At 40.0% G+C, this 27219-nt stretch overlaps 1 protein-coding gene across 1 annotated transcript; it reads left to right on the forward strand.

Annotated features, from left to right (window-relative positions):
- Positions 1-1762: 1762 nt before the first annotated feature.
- COCH (cochlin) lies at positions 1763-25939 on the forward strand. Its single transcript, XM_075501516.1, has 11 exons — positions 1763-1787; positions 1868-1912; positions 7754-7910; positions 17460-17593; positions 18807-18869; positions 19736-19780; positions 19869-20016; positions 21777-21880; positions 22749-22975; positions 24486-25002; positions 25764-25939. The coding sequence occupies exons 1-11, from the start codon at positions 1763-1765 to the stop codon at positions 25937-25939; spliced, it is 1641 nt and encodes a 546-aa protein (XP_075357631.1).
- The last annotated feature ends 1280 nt before the right edge of the window (positions 25940-27219 follow it).

The following is a 27219-nucleotide window of genomic DNA, read 5'->3' on the forward strand; positions in this document are numbered from 1 at the left end:
ATGGCCACCTTTATCCTGTGTGGGAAGCATGAAAATGTGTTTCTGGGACCATCAAAGCTGAGGGGGGAGGGAGGGGGATGGTGTTCTCACCGCTTCTGAGCTTTGTTTGAATTAAACTCCGAAAAAAAATAATTACGAATTACTTACCCCGTCCTGCTTCCTATTTTGCTACGGGCGGCATATCTCTGAATGGATCGCAGAGTTCTCAGATATATTTCTTTTCAATTGTACGAAGAGATACTTCACAATGCGTATTTTTATGACACCAGCTATAAAAAAAATAGCCCGAAAGCGAGTTGCACTGATCAGCTGCCTCCCAAAAATCGGCTGCTGCCGTGCCCGCTCCCTCCCGCAGCTGACTGCAATGCCTGCGCTTAATTTTCTGTCCCGGCAAATCCCTTAACATACTGATTCCTATGAATTCCGAGAGTTTATTTCTATTTGAAAGTTTATTTCTGGGAACAGCCGTCGCAGCAGAAGTTAAACAGCGGGTGCCGGCAGCCAGCAAAGAACACGATTTTAAGGCATTGGTTGCAATAAACGCACTCCTGCCTCTCCCCCCACCCCTTCGCAAGCAACCTGACCATTTCACACCCGTGCCAGCTAATACTTTTCGCCCCATGTGCATGTATGCATTGAACTACGAAAACGAAGCAGGCTCTAAAGTGGAGTTTGTTGTTTGATTGGTTTGGTTTGCTTTTATTTTTGGGAGGGGGGTGTTTCTGTTTTCTTCTTTAATTTAAGCAAAGTTTTGCTTAAATGAAAGGTAGGTACCTGTAATATCTACGCTAACATTTTAGACCAAATACAAACGATACAATAACGCTGCTTAGGGTATTTCCACCCCTTCGAAAGATTAAATTGGGCTTAAATTCCCCCGTTCTCTCTTTCGCGGCGCCCCGCGGGACGCGTTAAGGGCACAGGACGGCTGCGGCCCCGCCGGGCTGGCCGGGGCGGGCGGGGGTGCGCGGCGCCGGCGGGACCGGCCCTTCTGCCCCCGGCAGCGCTTCCCGCGCTGCTGCCGAGCCGGCGGCGGGCGCAGAAAGAGCCGGGTTAGCGCTCGTGAAAGCTCTGCCCCTTCGCTCATTTTCGAAGAAGGGCCAGACGTCGCGGGGAAGTGACCGACGGTTCGCTCGCATTTCCTAAGAGATCCCGACTGCAGGTACCTGAAACGAGGTATTCACACGCGGCAGGTGGCGGGGGGTTAGAGGAGCGTGCGGGCGGGCTCGGAAAGGCGAGCGGCAAAGGCGTCTTCGCCGGGCACGGGAAGGTCCTTACGCCCCCGCCGCCCGCCCAGAGCGGATGAGCCCTGCGGGCCGGGGCGGCGGGAGGCAGCGGGCAGGGTGGCGAATTGCTTGACCCGATTGCCGGAGGCGGCTTTGGGGCGCCGTCCCCGTAGGAGCCGGGCTGCGCCCAGGTAGCAGGAGCAGGCGGGGGGCGCGGCGGGGGAGGGACAGCAGCACCTGCCGGGCCTTGCCCAGCGACGGGGCCGCCCAGCCCCGTGTCCGCTCCCTCCTTCCCTCCTTCCCTCCCGCCCCGGCCACCCTCGCCCGCCCCAGCGCTCACGCGCCCCGGGAGAGGTTTAAAGCGGGCGCGGCGGCTGCCGCCGGCTGCACAGCTCCGCGGAGCGCAGGGGCAGCGCGGAGGGGACGGCCCGGCCCGGCCCGGCGGGCACGCTGCGTTGTCCTGCGCTGCTCCCCTCGCCTCTGCTCCCCTCGCCTCTGCTCCCGGCTCCCCCGGGGTGCGGGCGCGCCCCGCCGCCATGTGGCTCGCCCCCCTTCTCCTCGGTGGGTACCGCGGGGAGCGGCTCGGGGCCGGCGGGGCGGGCGCGGAGCGTCGCCCCGACCCGCTCCCTGTCTGTTCGCAGGCGCCTTCCTGCTCTCCAGCCCCGTGCGCGGGAGCGACGGCTCGGGTGAGTTGGCCGCTCTCCTCCCTCCGCATCCCCACGGGGGGAGTTTCTCCCTCGGACCGGCCCTGCCCGTCCCTCCCCGCCGGGAGGTGAGGGCGCCGGGGGTCGCCTGGCCGCGGGCGCCGGCCCGGCGCTTCCCCGGCGCGCCCGGTTGCGGCCGCCTCTCGCCGGGATGCGCCTGGAGGCCCCGCGGGGCGCGGGCGCTGCCGCGGACGGGCCGCCCCGGGGAGCGGTGCTTGCGGCGGGGCCGCTGCCGCCGGCGAGCGCTGCGCGGGGGCCGGGCCCCGCCGTGACAGGCTCCTCGGGAGGTGGCCCCGGGGGAGGCTGCGGAGGGGCCCGGAGGATGTCCGGGAACGCTTCCAAACGGGGGTGAAACTGCCTCCTGGCACAGGTGGAAGAGCAGTGGCGACAAGTGTCCCCATCAAGGGGAGTGCTGATAGCGAGAGTGAGTGGGGGTGTGTTTGTGTGTGTTATGAAGGCACTCAGGCAGTGCTTGGCAATTTGAGGATCTCCAGCATATTTTTGACCATGGAATTGATTAAAAACTTTTTAAACCTGCCCTGCCATTATTGTGACCTGGGAAGCAAAAGAACATACTTAAGATGCCTAGCAGGGCAGGGGCTGCCTGTTGCACCATGCCCTATTGGACTGCATCCCTGCGGTGGGAGAGCGGGCTCTCCTGGAGCCAGAGTCAATCCACGGGAACCAGGAGCCATAGGAAGCAGTTGAAGAAATAATGTGCCAGAAGGACACAAGCGGTTTGCCTGCCCCTTCCAGCGGAGCCTTTCACCAAGGGAGGGCAGGAGCCTCCAGAAGGATGCGCTTCCAGACGCAGGCCTGGCCTGCAGAAGGTGAGTGACCTCAAGCTTTTCTGAATGGTTGTTCAGGACTTCACAGTCATTAGGAAGCAGGATTTGCTGCTCCTCTTGTGTTCAATCAAGCATTTGGAAAATTCTTTTGTGCCAAACTGGTAATAGCAATATATCACAGGAGTGCTATAGCTAAAAAAGGAAAAAAAAGGTACAGCAATAGAAAACCTACTCCAACCCTAATTCCTTTCCTTTTTATTTTACAGGTGCATTACAGATGAAGTGCTGACAGTCTGTCAGGAAACAAGTGAAAAGTTTTCTGTAATGCTTCCTCCCAGGGTTGGAGAAGAAGCCACTGTAATCTAAAGGTATCTGGAACCAGCTAAAATAACATTAAGGGAATATTGGCAAAATGGAATATTGGTACCGGGATGTGTTTGTAATATAAAATGTGAACCGGTACTGTAAGACATTGTCTTACCATTATTCTGAGCCTAAATTCAGCAGCATTTGGTTATTGAACTAGAAGCTTGCAGGAACTTTTATAAAAGTGCTTAAATTCTGTTGTTCAAAGTAATGAAAGAACATTCATTTCCTCAGAAATCTACTGTATTTAGGCTCATAACTATTCGGGGAGAACTTAAAGGATCTTATACCTTTCCTTATACTCTTCCTGAAATGCATACAAATACTGCTGAGTTCAACAGTTCTGGTTACCATACACGAGACTGTATGGGTGGGTGAACGTTGGCACGTGATGGTAAGCGACCTTAAGTTGATCAGAAAAGGGCAAGTCTCAGACTGAAATGCATCATATAGCCCTGACCAGATTTTTTAAATCCTATTGCCCTTGTCCAGATCAGGTTATGTACTTAAGATTACATGAATTAGCATGCAATCTGTGAACATATTTTCCAAAATATAAACAGGTATAGTTCTACTAGTAATTCTTTTTTTCTAGTATGGGTAAGGTTTGTGGGAGTATTCCTTGCATAAGATGTAAAAAGCAGGCTTGTTTGAATCCTTAAGATAAAAAAGGACTTAAAATCTTCCTGGTTTGCAAAGAAACAATACTAAATACTAAAAGAAATAAGAAGTGTAATAGGGATGAAATTCTCTATTTTGTGACTCATAAAGCTATCTTACTCTTAGGAATCCCTAATTTTTTTGTAATAATGTACATAGAGATTTTTTTTTTTTTCCTTTACATAAACAAACTCTACTTTCTCAAAGCCATGCATGGAAAGTTCAAGATTAGAAAAGCTCAGATTTTGGCTATGGATTTTATTTTTCTAGAGTCTTTTAAATTAGTGACTCCTGTCAAAAATTAAGAAAGAACTTTTATAGGTGGGCATAGGAAACAGCTATTCAGGGCAAATCACAGTACATGGGATGAAGCACCATAAAGATGGAAACTGATGGAATGATTGAAAGCATGGTTATTGGATGGATGTTTTAGAAAAGAAGTGAGCCTTGGCTTTTTTTTTTTCTTTTTTAGGTCAACAGTGATGGAAGACATTCATCCCTACCTTTAAATATGGCTTAAATCAGGAAGAAATACAGTTTCTTTTCTTTGCACTTTGTTTTTATGGTGTGCCCTGATGTAGTGTGTTTCTGTGGGGCTTAAAGAGTGTGTGTCTTGACAGAATGGGATGATGGTCATTTTATTACAGTTCTGAAGGGCTAATTTTATATCACATAACATAGGTCTCTAGTCTTCATCAGAATCCAGAATGGGTATGAGTCTAGGACTGAGTCCTTTCCTGTAAATTACAAGCTTATCTTTCCTTCTTCCAAAACCACATGGATTTAGAGGATTGGATCACATAAGTATTCAGAGAAATGCTTCCACTGCTACTGCTCTTGGATTCTTAAATTACAGTGATTAAAACATACGGGTTTTATCTCAGTTACTTATATATAGCTCTTTGGCGGTTTCTGCTACGATTATTTTGGATAGACTAACAAAACCAACCACCTTCTTCAATTTTAATAGTAATATCACATATGAAATTTGGGAGAATGATTAGTGTGTAAACTGGCAAAGAACTATTCAATATTATCTGGTATTCAGACCTGATTAATACATTTTCCTGTTCGCAATGGACTACTTGTAGTTTTATGGGTTGGATAGCTGATGGTACATTTACTAACAGGGAAAGAACAAAATCCACTGCAGAGTTGATATCGTAAGTCTTAATTTTGGTACCCAGTACTTCTCATTTTGATACTGCACCTAACATTCCTAATGTTAGTCTCATAGAATTATAGCTTATAGAAAACTGTATCTACTTACATAGAAAACCAAAATGAAGTTGTTGCTTTTTAATTAACAGCATCATATACTTCAAAGTGTGTGGTTTTTACCTCCCTGCTGATCCAACTGAGGTACAAACTGCTAAAGCCCTTAGCTACAGCATGTCAGCTCTCCAGTTCACACAGCAGCAACTTGCTCCCTTCGCTCAGAAGCCCCCTCTCATGGTATAGGCAAGGATCATGACAGTCTTTAGGCTGTTAGTATATAAAAATCCCATGGCTGGGTTACAATAGATTTCTGTGTTTTCATAGCCAGGGAAAACACAGCAAGTTGTGGGGGTTTTTTTCCCCCCATCTTCTATGCTATGTAAAATGTTAGTCTGACATATGACTGTAATTAGTAAGTACCTGGTAGTAAGGAAAATACAGATCTCCAAGTGACAGAGGGTTCATTAACTAGACATGTCTAATTATTGTCTCTGTATGCACAGCCTGCCAAGGAATTCAGTCAAGTACAGTACATTAGCAATGACAGGTACTAAAACTTCCTGTTGCGTCTTGCACTTTTAGAGGCTGGAAAAATGTTGCAAAGTGCATGGCACAAGCAGTACCATGGGAGCAGAGATGACCAGTGATGCTCACTGGATATCCTTGGAGGAATCACTGCAGCCTTCCAGCTGCTGTTCTATTCTGATGGCCTTGCTAGTTGTCATTTGGTGGATATTATTTGATTAGTGCCCACTAATTAGCTAACATGCTTGTAGAACTTTCATGAAAGGATTAGGGGACTCAAGCAGCAAAGCAAATTGACTTCTTTTAGCATAACACCAATAATATAGCGCTTTTAACACTGAAAATACGGAGCTTCTAGGTATAAGCCTGGTGATTCTGCTTGGTTTTTCAGACTTTTGTTTTTAAGGCAAATGTATAAGACTAAACATGGAGGGGATGTGAGTAGGTAAGACTGTAAGTCCTAAAAGAAACTTCTTTATTTCTTAAGATACTTGAGAATCAGATTAAATCACTTTACAGTGTCTTGCTAGGTAGACAGCTTTTATTATCTTGAGAGGGGAAAAATGAAGAAGTATTTACTGCTTTCTTTTTTCTTACTCTGGACTATATAGACATATTTAGCATATTTAAGTCACATCTTTGTGCTGACAAATAGCAGCAAAGATTTTTCAGGAAGATGTGATTAGGTAGTTTAACATAATTTCAGTATAGCATTAATGAGGATTATGTATACTTAAGAGTAAAACTACATGCATGGTGTATGAACATATGTGTTCGATTTATGCAGCCAGAATGAACAGACGCACTTCCCTGTGCACCTCCGCTGTAACTGTCCTGCGTTTCAGTTCTAAAGTCAGTGTGATTAGCAGGAGGTATGATCTTTTCCATCCGCTGATGAGGAACAGCATATGCTCCAAATACTTTCAAATACAAGCAGCTTACGTTCGGGTCAGTAAACACCCTAGAGTAAGAGTGGAAAGAGTGGGCAGGGAAGCAGGTGAGGGACAGATCACTGATCCCCGAAACATATTCTGTCCTTGGAGTATAATGCTGTGGTGTATGCACCGATACATTGGCCAGCCTCTGTCAGCTCTCATCTTCATATTGTGAGAAAGTAATACTCGAGTGCATGTAGAAAAGGTTCTTGCACCTTCTAGTGCTCAGCAAGGGCAAGACGTGCTCTTAGGAAGTTCAGAATAAATAGCCAGTCATGATACTTATGATGCTGGATTGACGTTGACCTAAGCCAAAGCCCTAATTTGCTGTGCTATCAGACCAGCTGAATGTGCTGTCTTATGTAGTAGAAGGATGGTAGTAAGTATCTAAGATAATGACCTCTAAGTCTTCAAAAGAAAAAGCATCAATTTGCCAAGCAAAATGGTATACTGGTGTAAATCTGTGTTTGCATACCTACATTGCACACATGCAAGCACAGTGAAAGCTTAATGATGATAATCTGAGGAGCAACTTTTAAGAAAAACAAGGCAGAGTTCTATGTGAAAAATACAGATGCCTCAGCTGAATAAATAATTTCCATCTCACTGGGTGAATCTGACAGTCCTTTGCACAGTAATAATGATGTAAACTTCATTGCAATGAACTGATATGAATGTTCTAGATGTTACTATATTACTGGAGCAAGGAGATGGGTATTCCTTTTTTTTATGCTGGCCTCAGTAGGATTTATTGTGGAGGCTAAGGGAAATGCTGCTGTCAACCTGCTTCATGAATGCCACTGGAGAGAAGGTTTGGAGTTTCCCTAGTGATTCATAGATGTCTTATGGCTGGAGATTACTGTGGGGATGTCAGAGTCATTTAGTTTCTCCCTTAGAGAGTGCTGCCCGCTCCTGTGTTCTGCCAGCCATCAGAGGTTTTCCCCTTGCCCTTCTGTCTCTGCAGTGAACTTACAGATATGAATTGCTTTTCTTCCTGTAATATTCCTTGGATATTATTTTAATGTTGTTTTAGTGTTGTTTGTGCATATTTTTTTACCCTTTCCACCTTTTTCTGCCACTTCTTTCCCATAAATAACTTAAAAGTGTGTTCTTCCTTGTCATAACTGTACATTTGTAAGCTCCAAAGATGTCTTTACAGACATACTGGAGCATAAGATGAGACACTGTACCTAATTTCAAATTCAAACATTGCTTTAAGCTTGGAAACTGTAGAGAGATTAAAAACAAACAAACAAACAAACAAAAACAAACAAAAAAAACCCACCAAACCCTTAAGATTTTCAGGTTACAGGTTCTTCTTTTTTCTTTAGCTTCCACTGCTATCACATGCTTTACAAGAGGACTTGACCTTAGAAAGGAGACAGAAGATGTCCTTTGCCCAGCAAACTGTCCTCTATGGCAATTTTATGTCTTTGGGGATGGAGTTTATGCCTCTCTTTCCAGTATCTGTGGAGCTGCCATACACAGGTAAGTCAGATGATTGCTAATCAATGTGTTAAGCAAGTTTATATAGTCTTGCCACACTTTTAAATCTTAGCCTTTTGATGCCATCATAATAAAGATCTTTCTGGACTTTGGGAGTCCTATTAACTCAATAGGAATGTCATTAGCAGAAGAGAGAACAAGGAAGAAAAGAATGGCTGGGTGGCTTGCAAGTTATCTGAGTTGTGTTTAAGTGTTCCTGGAAACCACTTTATTGACTTTCTCTGAAATGGCACAGCAGCAGACAGACTTTCACTGTAAGGTTACTTATGTGTCTCTGGTAGATACGGAAGGATACAGTATAAATAGTAACTAATTGGAGAATAAAAGCAGATGCACTTTCTGACTTTCATTTACATGACATCTTTTCTGAAATTGTTGAAATCAGTTTAAGCTCCTATGCGAACAGACCTACCCATGATTTGGCTGAATGTGGTCCATAGACTATTACTTTTAATCAGTGTTACGGCTTTTTTGTTACAGCATTTCTCTTCTGACAGCTGCTTGCTGGGTGTTAGTTTAATTAATGATCTCTTAATTAGACCAGTATCTAGCTGAATTCACTTCTGTATCAAATAGAAAACTAAAGACTAAGAAAAATATCCAGATAGCCCATGTTAAATAGCTGTCATTAGAAAAGCAATAATAATTCCACAGGGGAAGGAAAACAGGCTGGCAGATATCTTAGTGAGGTTACCTGGGGTTTTTTGGGTTGGTTTTTTTTTGAGGAAGGACAAAGATTTAATTACTTATTTGCAAGGTAAATTCTCTCTTGGATCAATTTTTAATAAAGAAATGTTGGACAAAACCAGCTAGAGACAGTGAGATATCTATTTCAGATGCCTGTGGAAGCCAGACAGATTCCTGACTGTCAGTCTACAGGGAGTTTCAGAATTTGATTTTAACTCTTTGAGAAAGCTTTTGGTTATTAAAGAAGGATTCTTAGCTTCATCTATTAACTGGCTTTACACATGATACTTGTTCACTTAGACCTTTCACAGTATGCTTCCTACGACAAAGTAGATGTGAAACTTTGTAAGGTGTTACGACTCTTAAGATAGGACTCACAATTCAGCAACAGGAATTTGGATTAGACGTGAATAAAAGTCTAACAATAAGGACAGAGACTAGATGGCCTGGGATATTATAGGAACCGTGATAGACTGTGCAGTTTCCAAAAACAGATAGACATCCATCTGTCTAGAATAACTAGATAACTATAATTGATCCTATCTTGAAGCAAAAGTACAGACTAGATCATCCTGCCCAAATTTTTCCTTATTTCTGAGAATTCTATAATTAAATATTATTAACGTATTTAAAAGTAAGACTTCATCATGCATATAATCTAAATTCCGTGGGCTTCAAGAGTTACTCTTGACACAAAGCATTATATTGAGGTATCATACTATATTACAGAGACCTTTTTTAATGTCCTATTCCTATGAATGCGATTTCATTAGCATTTGTGCGTTACAACATAAATTATCCAGAACCCCTTCGTGCATCACTGAACTTCTTAAAACTAGTTTTATTTAGCTCCTAGGTACATTCATGTTAACATTTACATAACCTAAAGTTAAAACAAACAAACAAACAAATCACACCATCTTATTATATTTGTGTATTCCAGATAAGACTAGTGCTGCCCTTGCAGAAAGGCTGAAACTATTCTTAAAAGCTTAAGTTAAACAAAGTGTTTAAAAGAAATGGGGGAATAGTTTCAATCTTTTCTTTTTATCCCCAAGCAACAGAAAGAAACTCTTTCAGAATATATTGATGCTGAACTCTTCTATCAGAGTATTTTTTAGTTAAAAAAAAAAACAACTAACATTTTACAGAGAAATAAATGACTAGAAGATAAAGAAAGAAAATAAAGGGGTTTTTGAGTTAACATTCATTGCTTGATACTTTAAATGCCATAAAATACATACTAAGCATTTAAAATAATATTTAGGGGGCTGTCATTACTACCCAGAAACTTACTTAAAATGTTAATTAAAATCCTATAACTTTTCACAAGACTTCCAAAGTTCAGACTGTTTTTATAGTATTTAAACTCCAAAGTAAACTAAAATGAACTATTTTTTAAAATTGGATTTAAGGAGGTGTTTTGAGTAGAAACTGTCTGGGATTTCTCAAATGCTGCAAAGGAGACTAAGAGCTAAGGTACTATAGGCAGCTAGAAAGAACTTGAGAGGTATTGTGGGGGTCTGTGTGTATTTGTTTTTAAAGCTTAAGAGTTAGTTTCAAAGATAATTACATGTCTCCATGTGTGTGTTATTGCTAGAACAGGCTTCCTTTCTATCCTTCTCTAAAAAGAATGAATGCCTCCATTCACTGTGCTTTAAGTGTCTTCATGAGTGTTTAAAAAAAAGTTAAACTTCAGTTCTTCACTTCTCCTAGTTTAAGTATGTACAAAAAGTTTGTGAAAGAATGTCTGGATCAAATGTCTTTTTTTTTTTTTTAAGAAGTTATATAGAAAAACATGTTTCTTCCCATTGTCTTTTTTTTCTAAGACAATGTTTGTATTTAGTGATGTAGCCATTTATTTTAACATTCCATTTCTTTACTGGCTGCCAAAGATGTCTTTATTTAAAGAGAAAAAAAGCTCTTGCTATCAAGACCTTTTTCCAAAGGGATTCAAGACTTCAGTGTTTCAAAAAGTTGCAAAAACTCCTAACCACTTCAACTAGGCAGTGGTCTTGAACCTCCCAGGCCAGTGGCGACTGTGACTGTTAGAGAAGTCCCACCAAGAAAGCTGGTGGGGCTCGGTTCCATCACAGCTGGGGAATAATTTTACACAAGGAGGAAGTACAAGAAATGGAAGATGCAGATTTCAAGACTTGCATAGTCCTCCCCTAGATAATAAAGCACAGGCATTTATACATCACACAGCTCTTCACTGAAGTCTGTACCTTATAAAATATGTGTATTATTGTTCTCCAGCCCAGAAGCATAGGAGTATAGAAAAATCCGTATTTTTCTGTAGTAAGCGTCAATATAAATTATACCACTTGTGAAATGCGCACCCCTGTTTGTAAAACCTGCATCTAACAGTCTGTCTCCACAGCCATTGCGAGAACAATGAGGGCTCTAATAGCAATGAAGGGAGTAAAATATACTCACCCTTCTAATCTGTGGTTTCCAGTAAGGATGTAAATTAACAATGTTCAAGTCTTCTGAATATGATAGACGGTAGTAAAGCCTTTTGAAAAAGCAGAATATAGGTGAAAATCTTCTGTTTAGGAGAACTGCTGTTTTTTAAGACTACCTTTAAAAGCTACCTAAAGACTACCTTTTTTAAGACTACCCCTACTACTTGGGGGCTATTAGTCCTGTTGGCCTTTCATACTCAGAACAGAATTTGCTACATGAGAAAGTTTTGTTGGTTTTGCTGCAACTATTAGCAGCTGTAAATACTAGTGCTGGTAAAAAAGGATTGATGAGTGGAGGAGAGGTGATAGCTGTTTAGTTCTCAGCTAATTTCAGTGCAGACTGCAAAATCCAACAAAAACATAGAAAATACTTGCTCCTTCTCGCTCTGTGTTGCAACGGCTAAATTCCATATTGGTGTCAAAGTAACTCCAAGAAGATATTGCTAAGAGGTGATCACTGGAATTTGCTGTTATCGTGATGTAACTAGACACGTGCTTTGAGAATTTCACGGAATTCTTCCAAATAACTGAAACAACCACATCTAGTTTAAAACTAGGTATACCCTACATTACATTGCTCGGTGAGTGCAACATAGCTCTATACCTTAAGCACTGTTGAGTACCAGGCCCGTGCCACCACAGTGACTGTTGCTGTTATCTCATAGAAAGCACAGTCAGACAACTATCCACCATTTCAAGAAGCGTCAGTCTTGGGAGCAGTGCTTATTTATTTCTTTTAAACCGAAAATGATTGTGTGAGCATGGGTCAGTTCCCCCCTCCACATACACTCCAGTTTGTGTACCAGGTCCAAACTGAGGCCTGATTCCTTAATTTTATATAAACCAAATAATGCTTATTCCTATGAGTAGTTCCATTACTGTGAGGCAATTATTAACACAAGAAAATACTATATAATGCATGTAAAGAATTTAGCAGAATTCAGCTATGAACAATTCTGGATACTACGGATGAATAAGCTTTCTGTCTGTTTTAGTTTGTTATATTTGGCTTTTTCTCTCCTTTTTCTCTCCTTATTTTATGTGTAATTACTCTCAGGAAACAGAATATTTATTTAATATTGTTCTTTTTCTGGGCAGAAGAATAAAAGATTTATTTGTCGGGAAAAGAATGGAGAACCTCCTACCAGGTTGACACTACGTAGGCATGTAGAACTGAGTTAAATCTACCACTGAGTGATTAATCAGATTAATAATCAGAAGGTCAAATGAAGGACTAGGTTCTCAGCTTGTGCAGTTCTGTTCTAGTGCCAATTCCACTAAATGGAGACCTAGCTCAACGTGGTAGTGTTTAGATGCTAAATAGGCATGTAAGCTTTTTCCTAACCTTCCTAACTAGTCACAGGGCGGAACTATTTCTAATTAAACATCGGGGTCCCAGAACTCAAGTGTAACAAAAGCATATCATGGTATTACCAAGCTGGCCACAAAGTGACCACAAACACAGATGATGGCCCCTGAGCTGCCCTAGTGTTTGCTAGAAGAATATTGACAAAAAGGTTGTCTGGCCAGAGGGATTTCTGAGCAGCTGTAGATCCCCTGGGAAACTTTGGTCTAGTGCCCGCTTCTGCTGCTGAGCCTTCTTTCCTGCCAAAAGCAATAGGGGTGCGGAGGAGACAGAAAGAGGACAACCTAGGGGGCCAGAGGATGCTGGCATGAGACCCTGAGCAGCTCTGTATCAGGGACTGAAGGCAATCAGGCAGCAGTAGACTGCAGCTTGGAGAAAGGGAGGATGCTCCTTGGACCCATGGAGAAAGGCAGATGATGCGGAAGGATTTTGATGCAGCTGCTGATAGTAGGAAGGAAAGATGGGAATCTGGGTAATTCAGCTGTCTTGTCTTAAGTCCCTGAGGATAACTGTTTTCATCCAAGGACCCTATAGGAAATGCCAGCTGCTATCACAGCTAGCCCTCTGTTAGCAACGGGAACAGGAACTTTCGGGTCAAAATTATGCTCTTGGGTAGGATGGCAGGCCTTCATCTTTCTGCTCTCTCCCTTCTGCTGAAAGAGCAGACAGCCTACCTATAGACATATATGATAAGCATAATGATTAGCATAAAAATATACCATGTGAGTTTCTGAGCAAACATTTTGCTTCTGGACTGCAAGACTAAATCAGCTCAATATGTACTTCTAACAGCCAGTTGCAGCGCTGCTGCCCTTGGGCTTGGGAGCTTTCCTTGGCATAGAACATTTAGTCTATGTTCAAATCTATTTCTCTTCACTCTTTACCACTATTATACAACAAGGGGAAAAACAGTCTTTGTCTATTTCACTGACAATGTTTTGTTATCTTTAGACAATTTTATCTAGCTGATCCTTACCTTACACTTAGAACTAAGCCTATTTAAGGGAATAGCTACTTGGCTTCATCGCCAACACTTTTAAACAAGTCAATACCTTATAATAGAAAAATATAATACTATATAATAGCAAAAAGTGCTCTCTCCATCAGCCAAATCTGTCACCACTCTTACAAATTCTAAAAAACAATGGAAAATTTACCCAGAGGAAAAGGATCTTCACCAGGTGAAAATCTTGTTTCCTCTTTCTTTTAACAGAAGATGGTATTTCAGCTTTTTACTGCTAAGATCACTGACTGCAGTTACATCTATAAGGGTCATCTTCCATGGCTGGAAGAGTGTCTTTGTGGTTCAGGCATCAGTTTTGATGTGCAGGCTCCTTGAAAAATGTGTTCAAAATTCAGCAAAGGGAGTGCAGATAAACAGTTCTTGCACTTTACTTTGAGGAGGTGCATGAGGCTCTAAAAAGCTTCAATCCCATCTGCTCGTTTACTGCAATTCAGATTTTTAAGTATGTTTTCGGTGAAATTCCTATATTTCATAAGACCTTCCCATATCTTCTGCTGCCCTTGGCCAGTATACTTCTTTCATGAGCTATTGTGCAGTGAGGTACTAGATTGCTTCCTCATGTATCTGCTTTTCTGTTTGATTTGTGTACATTTTGGAGTGGAAAAATACCATTTAGGTATAAATTATGATCTGTTATTAACAGTGAAGCCAGGCAAGAGAAGGGACTGACAGCTTTTATATGAAGTTGTCACCAAGCAGCGCTGGCAGTAGCATGAAAGGTAGTGAGTAAGGAAGTGGAAGCTGTTCCTGGAAAATCTGCAGAGTTCCAGTTTAATCAAAACAGCCATGGCACGCAAGTCAATCACACAGGAGCAGAGAACAGTGGTGAAAATCAAAGCAGACTGTAATGACGTAAATCATTCTGAGGAAATGCATAGGCACTTCTTCACTGTTTAAATACCACTGCAGATCTACACAGGATGAATCTCACTTTTAAAGTCAATTGTAAATGATTGTGGAAAGGAATTTGCCAATCTGATTCAGAATACAAAGGCAGATTCACAATATGGTTTATTCCACTTCACCATATATGAGCGTGCACTCTGAGTAAGCTTGCTGGAAGAAACATCCCAAGTAAAACCAATGAGATTGTAAAAGATGGCTTAAACAGCTGTTAATTTACCTACAGAAAAAAATGCAAGAAAAGAGGAATAACTTTCATAAAGATGCAGTTCATGTTATATTCACATCTAATCTCAGGCCCCTACTTGCATTAAAAATATCAGAGCTGTTATATAGAAATAGTGTGTCTTCAGAAGGCAGTCTAGAGTTTTGACTTGTGATGAAATACAGAATCAAATTTTTTCAATAAGGAGCATAAATAGATAAGGAGCAAATAAATCTACTCTGGTTTCAGTGGAAAGCTTCCAAATTCGATGGAGACTATCTAGATTTTTTTTCTTTTCCCCTAGAATGATTACATGGAAATCAAAATGAAAAGACCAATAGACAAAATGGAACCATATAGGCAAAAGTGGTCACACTGTGACTAAAATAAGCTGAAATGGTTGCTTCCAGGAATAATTCTTAGGCTGAGCTTTTGGTATGAATATGTTCTTGAGTTTAATTCAGCCAGTGCTCAAAGTTGCAAGTCCGCAACAAAGGAAGGGGGAAGAGATACTAAACTGTTCTTGGGAGCTAACTTGGGCATAGATTAGGTATGCTGATGCAAGCCCCAAATAGCTTTGCTAAAATTGCAAGTATAAACTTAAACTGGGAACTGTTCCAATTAAACACAATATATTCTATTTCTGACACATATTTCCTTATCCATTAATACTGAGACACTAGTGAAGGCTTGAATGCCAAAGAGAACCCGGTACTGGAGAAGAAAATTATGTTCTAATTAGACTGAAATATTCTAAATACATTAATGTGTTATTTTTCTCCAAGATAATTCTGCCGTACTGAATTTTCCTGTCCTTTAAAAACAACCAGTTAGAGGCTCTGGTCTGATTTTTCTCTCACCGTTTTTTAAAGAAATGTAAAGTGCTGTTTGTATTTGCCAACTTTATAATCTGATTTTAAACTTATTCAGGGTAACTTTACTAAAGCTCCTCTGTCTATATATTGTATACAGTATTCCTGGATGAGAAAATATCTGTATATTTTGAAACTACTATCATAATCTTCCAAGCTGCAAGAATTAAATATATATAACCACAGTTCAATTTAGAAATGCAAATCATGTCCATGAATGAGGAATGTATTTTAACAGCAGTCCACAAGGAGATTTATGTGGAAGCTGTCTTCGCCACAGATACCCAGAGCTCCCATTACCAGAAATATGTGCAAGATTCTCTAAACTCTGGTCTTGATTATTCTACTTTCACAATGTTTTAAATCAGATTAGGCCAGGATGTCTTTTCAAGCAGGAAGCCAAAGATAAAGAAAATAAACACGAAGGCGCACATTGCTGTGTTTAAATAGTCTTGAAATGGTGGTTTGTCTCCCAGAGTACTGTACCTGCCCAAGGACTACAAAGCATCAAGCTTTTATTCCCTCTTAGAGAAGCTCAACGTTGAATTTTGGCCTCTTAAAAATAATAACTGTTGTTTCAGTAGCACATAGAAAGAGATCTGAACAGTTCTGATGCCTGTTCTTGTCACTGGAGGTATCCAAATACAACCAACCACAAGAGCCTCTCTTTCTGCAAAAACAGTGAAGTTCTCTCTGGGCTGCTTTTAACCCTGAAGTTTCCTAAATGCATAAATCTATTGTCCTGCTGGGTATCCACACACTCCTCAGCCCATAAGCATCAGCAAGCTTTTCAAACTGGCTATTCCTTTATTTGTCTCAGATGGCAGGACAGATCCAGTAGGCAATCTCAAAATCTGTTTGTTGAATCATGAAATAAAACTCAACAAGGGCAAAAGGGTAGTGGCCCTCTCTAAGAACTAGACTATGACCTCTAAAAACTTGTCTAGGGTCTGGGTGTTTTAGGTTCAACTCTCTTCTCAATTTTGGAAAACTTCCTCCATAGATTTTGCTACAAGTTTTCTTGTCACTTCTGCGTTTCTGAACTGACCCTTCTAGTAAGGCATTAAGGAGTATAATAGTCTTATAATACTGAATATGACTTTATAAGATATTTTAATCAGTAAGCTTCTTGGTATTTGTTCTGAATTTTTTTTTTTAATTAATCCATTTTAACTGTATATTAAGGATGCATTGCAGTATGCTTAAACTAATGAAGATAGCTATGACTTGTTAACTATTACCTAAGTGTTCAAAATTATGAAGCTGCAATTTGGTATGTTACTCTACATCTCTGTCAGTGAAAATTACACAGTTGAATTGCATCTACTGTTGATATACTATTTCCAAGTCCAGGCTGAAAGCAATCCAGAATTTTAAATGGATTGAGTTATTAACTTGCATTTATTTATTTCATTCATTTCCGATTTCACATTTAATGTTTACTACAGGTGAATAAGAAGAATAAGATGCTTTAGGCTCTGTTCTTGTAATTATCAGTAATCTGATGGCTGCTATCAATAATGTCTATTTCTGACTTTGGTCTGTAGTTGCATAACAAGATATCCTACCTATCCATTACCACTATAAACAGCAATTTTTCTTCCCAATTTTCTTAGCTTTGGTCATTTTGTAGTTAAGTATGCTGAATTTTGTTTCAGTTACAAATATTCATGAGGCATAATGAGCTCAAATACGTTTTGCTGGAGCTCTTTCCTTTAGGAATTGGTATGTCATTGAAACATCACTTTTCTGCATCAGTCTGAACATTGCCAGAATTTTAGAATTTCCTGACCTTTTTTTCCCAAGTCTGTGTGGTGCTCTGCAGAATAGTTTCTTTTAAAAGCCTTTTCAGCAATTTATAGCTGGTTTTAGCCTGAACACAACTGCCTGCTTATATGGTATCTTTTTGAGGAGGCTAGTGTCCAATGTACTAATGATGGTATAATTGTGTTGCATTTTCTTGTGATTAAAATGTCTGATTTATAACAACTCTTTTTGCGTCTCAGAGGGGTGATCACCAACGCAGGAGGAGCTGTAAGGGTACAGACTCTCCCAGGACAGGAAAACTACCCTGCTGTAAAGGCCAATGGGATCCAGTCTCAGGTGCTCACTAGATGGGCTTCGTCCTTCTCAGTGACTCGTAGGTGGATCACACTTATTATTTTGCAAACTGTATTTGAAATATTAACAGAAGTCTAGGAAACTGCTTCAATGCTCCTGTATGCATAAACAAATGTGATTGCTATCTGAAGTGTAGTAACAAAAGTTTTCACTTTTAACTCATTTATCTTCATTTTCCCACTATTTCCTTAAAATACTATTCCAGCTAGACTAGCTAGTCTGTAGCAGAAGCTGATACATAAAAATGGATCACCGTTAGTTACAATATAATGACACGGTAGCAGGCAGTTGACAGTGCAATTCCACGACAGTTTAAGCTGATATAAATCAGTGCTTTGATCCTGCTATTGCAGTCCTGTCCTCCTACCGCTTCCAGCCATATGGTTTTATCCCTTCTTTCCCCCTGCCTGCCTTTATGCAGGCAGTAGCACTTGTCAGGCCCTTCAAAGAGCTTGTGCAGCGTTCCCTGCAAACAGAACACTGACCCTCCAAAAATAGGAATAATGTCAACTTAGATGTGATTTGGTCATTAAGCTACAGTGTGACGTAGTGGTTTTTTCAGAAGTTTTTGTCCACGTAGTTGAGTTACTGTGCCTGATTGCAAACCAGCTATCATGCCCTGCCACTTGGGTAAGGTTAAACCACCCTCACAAAAATGCATAAAGAAGCCTACTGGTTATATATGTTGTTGTGGTTTCAAAAATAATAAAGTGTGTGTGTGTTTTCTGGTATATTCTTTCAAAGTTCGGGAAACAAATCTCTCTAATGCATTCTTATTGTTTACATAGCTAAAATTCAGCCTACTACCTCTAAGAGGCTAGTAATCCTTGTATAGTGTCCATTGCAAATTAATAGCTAAGAACTTGGAATTACAGGTGCTTTTGGTGAGGTTGTAAGTGAAATCCACTTCTCCAGATGGAGTCCTGAATGTATCTGCTAGAAATAATGTCTGCTATAGTTCAAAAACTCTCATCAATTAGATACGTTGTAGTTACTCATCAGCTGCTATTGTTTCAAATGCAGAAGCTCAAAGGAGAAGTTTACTACCTGTAAAACAAGGAGTGCAATACTGGATTGCACCAAAGATCTGTCTAGGCCCACGTCCTACTCCAAGAGTAACTAATGGCAGATGATGAAGAAAGGTTATTGGAAATATAGCACTCTTCAAGCACTTGTAATTTCATCTAAATACACTGAAATACAGTAAATTCATTCTTCCAATATTTTAACAGGTACTAAGAGCACAGCACTTGAAGCAGTTGGGCAATCAGTATCAACAGCACGTCCTTCTACAGGTATGAAATCCCTGCAACAAGGGAAGCCTCCTGTGATAAGATGTGCTACAGTGCATTAATCCCTGACTAAAATGCCGTGTTTCATAGGATTTGTTTATTTTTAAAGAAGAAAATATATACAATATCTGGTTTTGCAGTATATCTTTCATCAGCAAAAAGAGGAATCAGTTGTAATTGAGGAGATTGATTCTGACTTCAGTAATGTTCATGTAAATTAAGAAAACCTTGAATGAATTTAGAAAAGTAATATGAATAAGGGAAAGGAAGGAAAGAGTCCATGAGCTCATGTAATATTCGTTCCTGTTAAACAACAGAGAAGACAGACATGCATTCCTTCTTACAGAACTACTCGACAGCTGAGTGCTGTCAGCACTTATATAGCAGAAATGTAGAGGTTATGTGAATTTCTCCAGAGAAAATGCTGCCAGTAAAAGGCTAGATCCGTTTTTATGAAGGTTAGTGGTATGTAAATACTGGACTTGGATCTTGTTTGTGAATAGATGGTTTGCTTTACAGTTGAAGTCACAGTTTGCTTCCAAGCCATTAAAACTGCACGCTGTACAGCAGGATTGCTAACTGAGAAACGGTAGCACTTGGGATGGTGAGCTACAGCAACCCACCCAGCTTTCCACGTTTCAGCAGTCAGCTAGGCAGGTGTAGAAAGGAAGGTTAAACTATTTAGTTTTAAAAAGAATATTCTCTACGGAGCAAAGCAGTAGTAGTGCAAGTTTAATAATTAAACCGACTGACAATTCTTACTGCAGATAGATTACAATATAATTCTTGGAGTCTGAGCTTTTTCTGGTTCACTTTTGGCTGTTCATCTTGTTGTTCTTAAATGATCCATGCTGTTTCCTTCACTGAAGGTAAAAGACCTAAGAAGCCACTTGATAAAAAGGCTGGAAACAAAGGTAGGAACCCACAGATTTACCTTTTGCAAAGCAAAATCCTAATCTTTATTTGGTGTTAAGTAAGTCTAATTATTTTGGATGTTCACAGACTGTAAAGCGGATATTGCATTTCTCATTGATGGAAGTTACAACATTGGCCAACGTAGATTTAATTTGCAGAAAAACTTTGTTGGAAAAGTAGCTATGATGTTGGGAATTGGAACGGAAGGGCCTCACGTTGGAGTTGTACAAGCCAGGTAAGAACAGATCTATACAAAATCTAACTGAGTGGTTAATAAGAGAAATCAATTAATATATCACTCCCTAATTTGCAGAACAGTATTCACTCAATAATGGCAGACGAATAGCAAGAGAAAGCGAACCCTTTCTAGCTGTAGTACTGTTTGCTCTGTGCTACACTGAGATGTCCATGTGGAACGTGTGAAAAATTTGGTCACCTTCTGCCTCTGTGATACTTGATATTTGGATAGAGAGAGCAGCCGGACTTTTCACAGCCCCTCTGCTGCTGACAGTTTTGTAGGTCATCTTCGTAAAACAGCAGAAAGCACTCTGCAAAGGAGAGAGGGCTCTTTAAAAATTGTAGAGAGAGAATTGTCACAAATGGCTATGTACCCATGCAAAACAAAAAACTGCTCTTGCCAACCTGTAGGTTACTACAGCTAATATTTTCAAATTGTAAATGGTCACTTTTTTCTTTTGAGACTACTCATACTACTATGTATGTTCACAGGCTGCGAAACAGTCTGAAAGCCACTGCAACATCCAATGTGTTGGTAAAAGGTTTTTTGGAGCCACAGCTCAGTTTGCTCAGCAGTAGCAGTTTTCCAAGGCTTAACCACTTTAGCTATTGCTTCTGGAATAAAGGAAGCACAAAGAAGCCTTTAACTCTCTTATTCTAAGAAGATGAAACATCTGTTAGATTAACACAGGGTTTCTCTGTCACGTCTTTCATCATTAAAGTCTGTTCCTCTCCCCTGCCTTTAGACAACTGCAGAGTAGATGCCTGTGTCTGATTTAATGACCTAGGCTTGCTTTTATAGTCACTAGAAAGAATGACCACATTCATGGCACAAACCATTTGAACTGCTTTGGATGCTTCTTTTAGGATGTGATAAATTCCATCCTGAAAAATCCAGTCTGTTCATTGTAGACATCAAAATCTAGGGGAAATGAGTCTCACTCTTGCTGTCCTGGGTTTAAATACTATAACATGAGGAACAACTCCTGGAGAAACGGAGTATTCAGTTCAGCACCTTGAACATTCAACTCTGCATTAGAAATTAATCTTACAAGCCATAATCTTTATATCTCAAAATGTGCCATTTTAACAGTTATTCTGCCATGAGACTGAGCACTGCAGACCAACTCTGCTTGGCACAGGGGTTCATTCTAGTGATTCTGATGCATGGTCAGGCCATTTATTCATAGCAGCAGCTCTTTGACCTGCAGGTGTTTTTCTTTCTACTCTTCGCATGACAAATTTGTTTCCTACTATAAATCAAAGGTGAAATCTGGAAACTTAGTGTCACTAAAATCTTTCATTTCTTAGATGGAGTCAGTAGCTAACGTACCTTAAAACTTCTCAAATTAAATAACTCAAACTGTTTGCATTTCACAGGAATTTTTTAAAAACAAGGTATTTCTCATACAAATAGTGGAAAACCTACCAATTTTCAATTACACGAATGCATTTAGTTTAACATTTGGCATGTTCTAAAATTTTTCCTGTATGTATTTTCAACCTAATGTTTTCAGCTGCTTGATAAGCATAAGAATCAATCTGTTCTTAATTTACCCACCCAGCTAAATAATTCCTCTTGCTAAGGATTGTAAGAATTATTGAGTAAGGATCATACTTCTATTTTAGGAATTAAAAATATAAAGAAGATTGTATATTACCAAGAACAAAATGATTCAAAGTGTATTTTAGCTTGCTAATGCCATAGTGATACGAAAAGTGAACTCCATACTTTATTACTCTTTCATATTTCTACAGTGAACATCCAAAAATTGAATTCTATCTGAAAAACTTCACTGCTGCGAAAGAAGTTTTGTTTGCCATAAAGGAACTAGGGTTCAGAGGAGGCAATTCTAATACAGGTGAGTTCATACCTCCATGCAAGTAGAAATTATTTATTTACATTTCTAAATACAAATTTATTTTAATACACATAAGTAGGCATATATATATATACACACTGAAGTTCTTATAATTCAGTTAGGCAAGTAAGTGTTTTAAATGCCATGCTCATCTTAGTCAGGTTCAACATTTTTCCACTAGAACATTGCCACATCTTCCATTTCATTTCCAGGAGTTAGGGTTGCTTATTACACATTTAATTAGAGTAGAAGTGCAAGTATCACTTCCTGCATTTAAACAGTAATCAACTTTTCACTAGTAACAGAGTGATACCTTGAGACAAATTCATATCTAAGAGGCTTAGCATTTCATTCTTGTTGAGTTGCTAATTAAAGAGTTAGAATAATCTTGGAATTAGTAGTAAGTGGTTGTGAAGAGATGTTTGCCAAATGAGGAAACTGAGCATTCCAAATACGTTGCATTTCACAAGCTACATTTGAGTAGCTCCTCACCTTTCTTCCTTCCAATTCATTTGGCAGGCTCTAATATATCTATTTCCTAGTATGAAACTAGACCTGTGGGCGAAAAAATGTCAGTGGTTTCTTCCTCAGCTTTATCTGGGGGAGTGGGGTGTTTGTGGGGGGTGGTTTGGGGTTTTTTGAGGTTTTTCTTATAGGTTGCTCAAGCTTCAGTTATTTGATAATTTGACAATTTTTATATTTGAAATTTGATAATTCAAATTTCCTGGGACACTGTTTTGCTTTTACACTAGGTTACACTACACTAGACCTGTATTCATAACCAAAACCCAGCACAATTTCATATAGGAAACTGGTATCAGAATGTAATTGCATTATTTCTTCATATTCTTTTTCTGTTCAAAACTAGGGAAAGCTTTGAAGCACACAGCTCAGAAATTCTTCGCTTTAGAAAACGGAGCACGCAAAGGAATTCCCAAGATCATTGTAGTGTTCCTAGATGGCTGGCCCTCAGATGATATAGAAGAAGCCGGCATAGTGGCCAGAGAATTTGGAGTGAATGTATTCATTGTATCTGTAGCAAAACCCACAACAGAGGAGCTGGGAATGGTACAAGACATTGGTTTTGTTGACAAAGTAAGAGAGAAAAATCGTTATCTGTTTTTCAGTCACGGGTATGATTCTAGAGAATTTACTCCATGCTAAAATCTTAATGAACTAATTCTTTCATATATATGTATATGTGTGTATATATATATATAAAAATATATAAAAAATTTAAAATATTATCTCAAAAACACCAGTGAAGCTATCCCTGCTTATAAGTGATTTAAAAGGATATCACTAGGAAGCCTAAAGAACCACTGGGTTTTTTCCTGCTGAAGGGGGCTACACAAAGGTACTGAAGCGCTATTGCTGTCCTCCCAGTTCAGTCTTGGCCAGGCTGTAGCTCCTGGACTTTGTAATTACATGAAGATTCTCAGAGTAGGAGATTTCCCTGTCGTAGGTATGGCTAAATGTGTCAAAGGCAATGAAACACAGATATGATATCTCCTATCCTGAAACGGCAGACGGGGAGGCATATCTTTCAGTACCTGCTCTATGGGGGATTATTTACTTACTTTCACTACAAGGAGGACAGGAAAGATTGAAAAACACATCCTAACAAGTTCACATGCAAGCCATTCATCTTGGATGAAGAGTTTTGGATGTTGCTCTGGATGAGTTAGAGTAGGAATTCGAATAGAGATCTTCTATTCTCAGATGAGCTTTCGAATCACTAGGTCTCTACTAACTCTCCAGTGAGAAAACCTCTCATTTTTCACAGGGAGTTTTTAGATGTTTAATTTCAGCAGAAAATTCACAGCTTGGAGCACGAGCAGAATGCAGCACTACAGCTCTGCTGCTTCCAGGCACAAGACAGCTTGCTGCCCACCCCAGTGTTATTGCAGGCAGATCCAACTCTTATATACTCATGGGCACAGAAAGACATGACCTTAGGCAACTGAGGCCTGCCCTCCCCTTCTGCATTTTGACCTTAGTCAGATTAGTTATCACCCTGGAGAGCTGATTTTAAATTTAACCCCTTTTTCAATTACGTTGCACTTTACGTGCATCCTATAGAAGCCAGTGGAAAAAGAAATTTTACTTTGAATGACCTGGAGCTATATTTCTACTAAACTGTATGTCTGTGTTTATGAGACATCATAGACTAAAAAAATAAAGTGCTTACCAAGTTCAAAGGGAAAACACAGAAGCCTAATTTTCAGTGGATAAGCAAAAATACAGAACTTTCAATCCTTTGTATATTCAGTAGCCATGACTTAGTTCACTTCCAAAAAACATAATTTCCAGTTGTTACAATTCTTACGAATGAAGTGAAATTATTTGAAATTTCCAGAGGTCGGGGGGCAGGGTTGACTTTTTTATTGGATAAAATAAGCTACATTATAGCTTTCACCAACTTCAACTGCAGGTGTTTGTCCTAAATTTCTTTACAAACAAACAAGCAAAAAACCCACTGAAAACCCCCACCATCAGGCTCCATTTCTAAACTACCTTTGAAAGAAAACCACATAGATGTCTGATTACTATCCATACAGCTGCTGTGTCAGTACTCACTTCTTGACTTTTTGTTTTCAAACAGGTTGTCTGTCGAAACAACGGCTTCTTCTCTTACCAAATGCCCACCTGGTTTGGTACTACCAAATACGTGAAACCTCTTGTCCAAAAATTGTGTTCGCATGAGCAGATGTTGTGTAGCAAGACGTGCTACAACTCCATCAACATCGGTTTCTTGATAGATGGTTCCAGCAGCATCGGAGACAGCAACTTCCGCCTTGTGCTTGAGTTCATCAGCAACCTTGCAAAGGCTTTTGAGATCTCCGACATTGGTTCCAAGATTGCAGCTGTGCAGTTCACATACGATCAGCGTACTGAGTTTAGCTTCGCAGACTACACCACGAAAGAAAAGGTCCTCTCGGCTATCCGGAACATTCGTTACATGAGTGGTGGCACTGCTACCGGTGATGCCATTTCTTTCACAACCAGAAACGTGTTTGGGCCAGTGAAAGATGGACCTAACAAAAATTTCCTCATTGTTTTGACTGATGGTCAGTCTTACGATGATGTTAGAGGACCTGCTGCTGCTGCACAAAAAGCAGGTATATGATGTATCTTTAAAAGCAGTGGAAGCTGATTCATGCTCTTTCTGCTGTATGGTAAATGTTAAGATTTTAAAGTTTGCAAATACAGCTCCAGTGAGGGAATCAAGTGTCATACGTATTTTAAATTCAGCAAAATGTAAGCCCCAAGGAACTGTTTTCCATTAGGATGAAAAACCCCAGTGCTATGGATGGAGCCAGGTATGAGTAGACCCACTCATGGCAGCTTAGTGGAAAACATACACCCAGTCTTATTTCCCTAAATGGAAGAGAAATTAGTAGGTTAAAAATAAAGAGCCAAGTAGTGAAGCTCCAATCAGTGATGCCATCCAATACAGCATGACTCCTGCTCTCCATCATCATCTAGGAAGGAAATAAGCAGTGTTGGCCAAAAAGCTTATTGGGCTGCTGATGCTTGAAAGCACTAAGCGTACGGAAAGGATCCAAATTTATTTTCAAAATCATTTTACACAGTGTTACAATGTCAGTCTTGAAACACAAGTAACTGCTACATTCATATGCGTCACTACAAAAACAACTAATACGCTAGCTCTTAAGATACTCCATATTTCCTTCAGGATTTTTACTGAGACAAGTCTTCTAATTCCTGATATTTAGTGGCAAAACCTAATCATTTTTGACAGACTGCAGGTATTGAAACAGGCTTTTCTGATCCAGATTAATTCATGGATGTAGAAATGGCTGTTTTTCTCGTATCAATAGGCAAAATGGTCTTAACTATTTTTTTTTTTTAATTGTAGGAATAACAGTCTTCTCTGTCGGTGTTGCCTGGGCACCTCTGGATGATCTGAAAGACATGGCTTCTGAACCAAAAGAATCTCATACTTTCTTCACTAGGGAGTTCACAGGATTGGAGCAGATGGTTCCTGATATTATTAGAGGCATCTGTAAAGATTTTATGGACTCTAAACAATAAAGCAAAAATCTGCTGTTGGATATTACTACTTTGAAACTAAAAATCATGGAACTGAAATGGTCCCTCTAAAGTACAGATGTTTTATTCTTATATACACTATCATAATGCAAGGGAAGAAAGGTGGCTACTTTTTGTTTCTGTAGTCAATCAAGGATTCTTGTGAGCTTGTTAGAAGTTGTACTTAATACTGGAATGCAGAATTTGGCCAACGGCTATTGTTTTCAATACATACATAGTATCCCCAAATTTAAAGCTACGCATATCGTGCACTTAAGGCTATCAGATATCAGCAGAGGAAACAATACAGCTCTGACATTTTTGCTGTCAGTTGCTAGATGTCTTCTTATGAGTTAAAAATAATATAATTTTAAATACATGGTACTATCTTCTATAAGCCTTCTGTAGCTTACGATTCTGTACCTTTTCAAGGAGTTCTGCTGATAGCGTGAAGTACTTTCAGTGCTTCAGTTGCACAACATCCGTTATTGCCAGGCAGTTTAAGAAAAGGCAGACAGATTGCAGCTAAACAGTCTATTTTTACTAGTTGAGGTTTTGCTATTGTGAATGATACTGCCATCTGGTTGGCAAAGTTTACATCAAAAGACAATTAACTTCTACCCACAGATTTCTGTGGATCTATGTCGTCCGATTCTTTTGGCATGGATTTTGAAAGGTAATTAAAGCACAGTAGTTCCTTTTGAGGATCTGGATCCTAACATTAGCTGATACTACTGCTTCCTCCACCACTGAAGTCAACAGTGGTATTCCTAATATATCTGATAACCAGATTTTTTCCTGTCTACTGCCCTGTACTGTCTTGGTTTTACAAAGTTGTTATTGGCTAGACAGCTGGAGACAGGAATCTTGGGCAGATTAAGTTAGACCACACACTGGGAACTGAAAGCATTCAAATTCAAATCCAAAAGGTATCTCAGAGCTTGAAACCTGATTTATACCAGATTACATAGTTAGGAAAGAAGAGAGTAGGCAGACACGTAGTGGGATTCAGTAGCTCACAGAATAACAGCTTTCTAATGCTAATAAAAACATCTTTAAAGATGTGTGAGGTTCGCTGAAGATGAAACAATAGTTTTCTTGAAAAAAGGCTTTAATTTGATTACATACCTAGTAATGTGTTGATATATTTATACCTACATGTGTGTGGTTAAAATGATGCAATATTCACCAAGTTATTCCAGATTCCTGGTGTGAATAACAGACTTCAAATATTCTTTAGAAAATAAAGTTTTTTGCAAGGGAAATATATAGCAGAAAACAAA

This window comes from Mycteria americana, chromosome 5 (assembly GCF_035582795.1).
Source record: "Mycteria americana isolate JAX WOST 10 ecotype Jacksonville Zoo and Gardens chromosome 5, USCA_MyAme_1.0, whole genome shotgun sequence".
In the NCBI taxonomy this organism is placed as follows: domain Eukaryota; kingdom Metazoa; phylum Chordata; class Aves; order Ciconiiformes; family Ciconiidae; genus Mycteria; species Mycteria americana.

What these genes read in the sequence shown, in the direction of transcription:
- COCH (XM_075501516.1), top strand. Translation starts at nt 1,763, where the DNA reads ATGTGGCTCGCCCCCCTTCTCCTCG. An exon ending in TGTGGAGCTGCCATACACAG is followed by an intron (nt 7,911 to 17,459) that starts GTAAGTCAGATG and finishes TTTGCGTCTCAG; the next exon opens with AGGGGTGATCACCAACGCAG. An exon ending in TGCTGCTGCACAAAAAGCAG is followed by an intron (nt 25,003 to 25,763) that starts GTATATGATGTA and finishes TTTTAATTGTAG; the next exon opens with GAATAACAGTCTTCTCTGTC.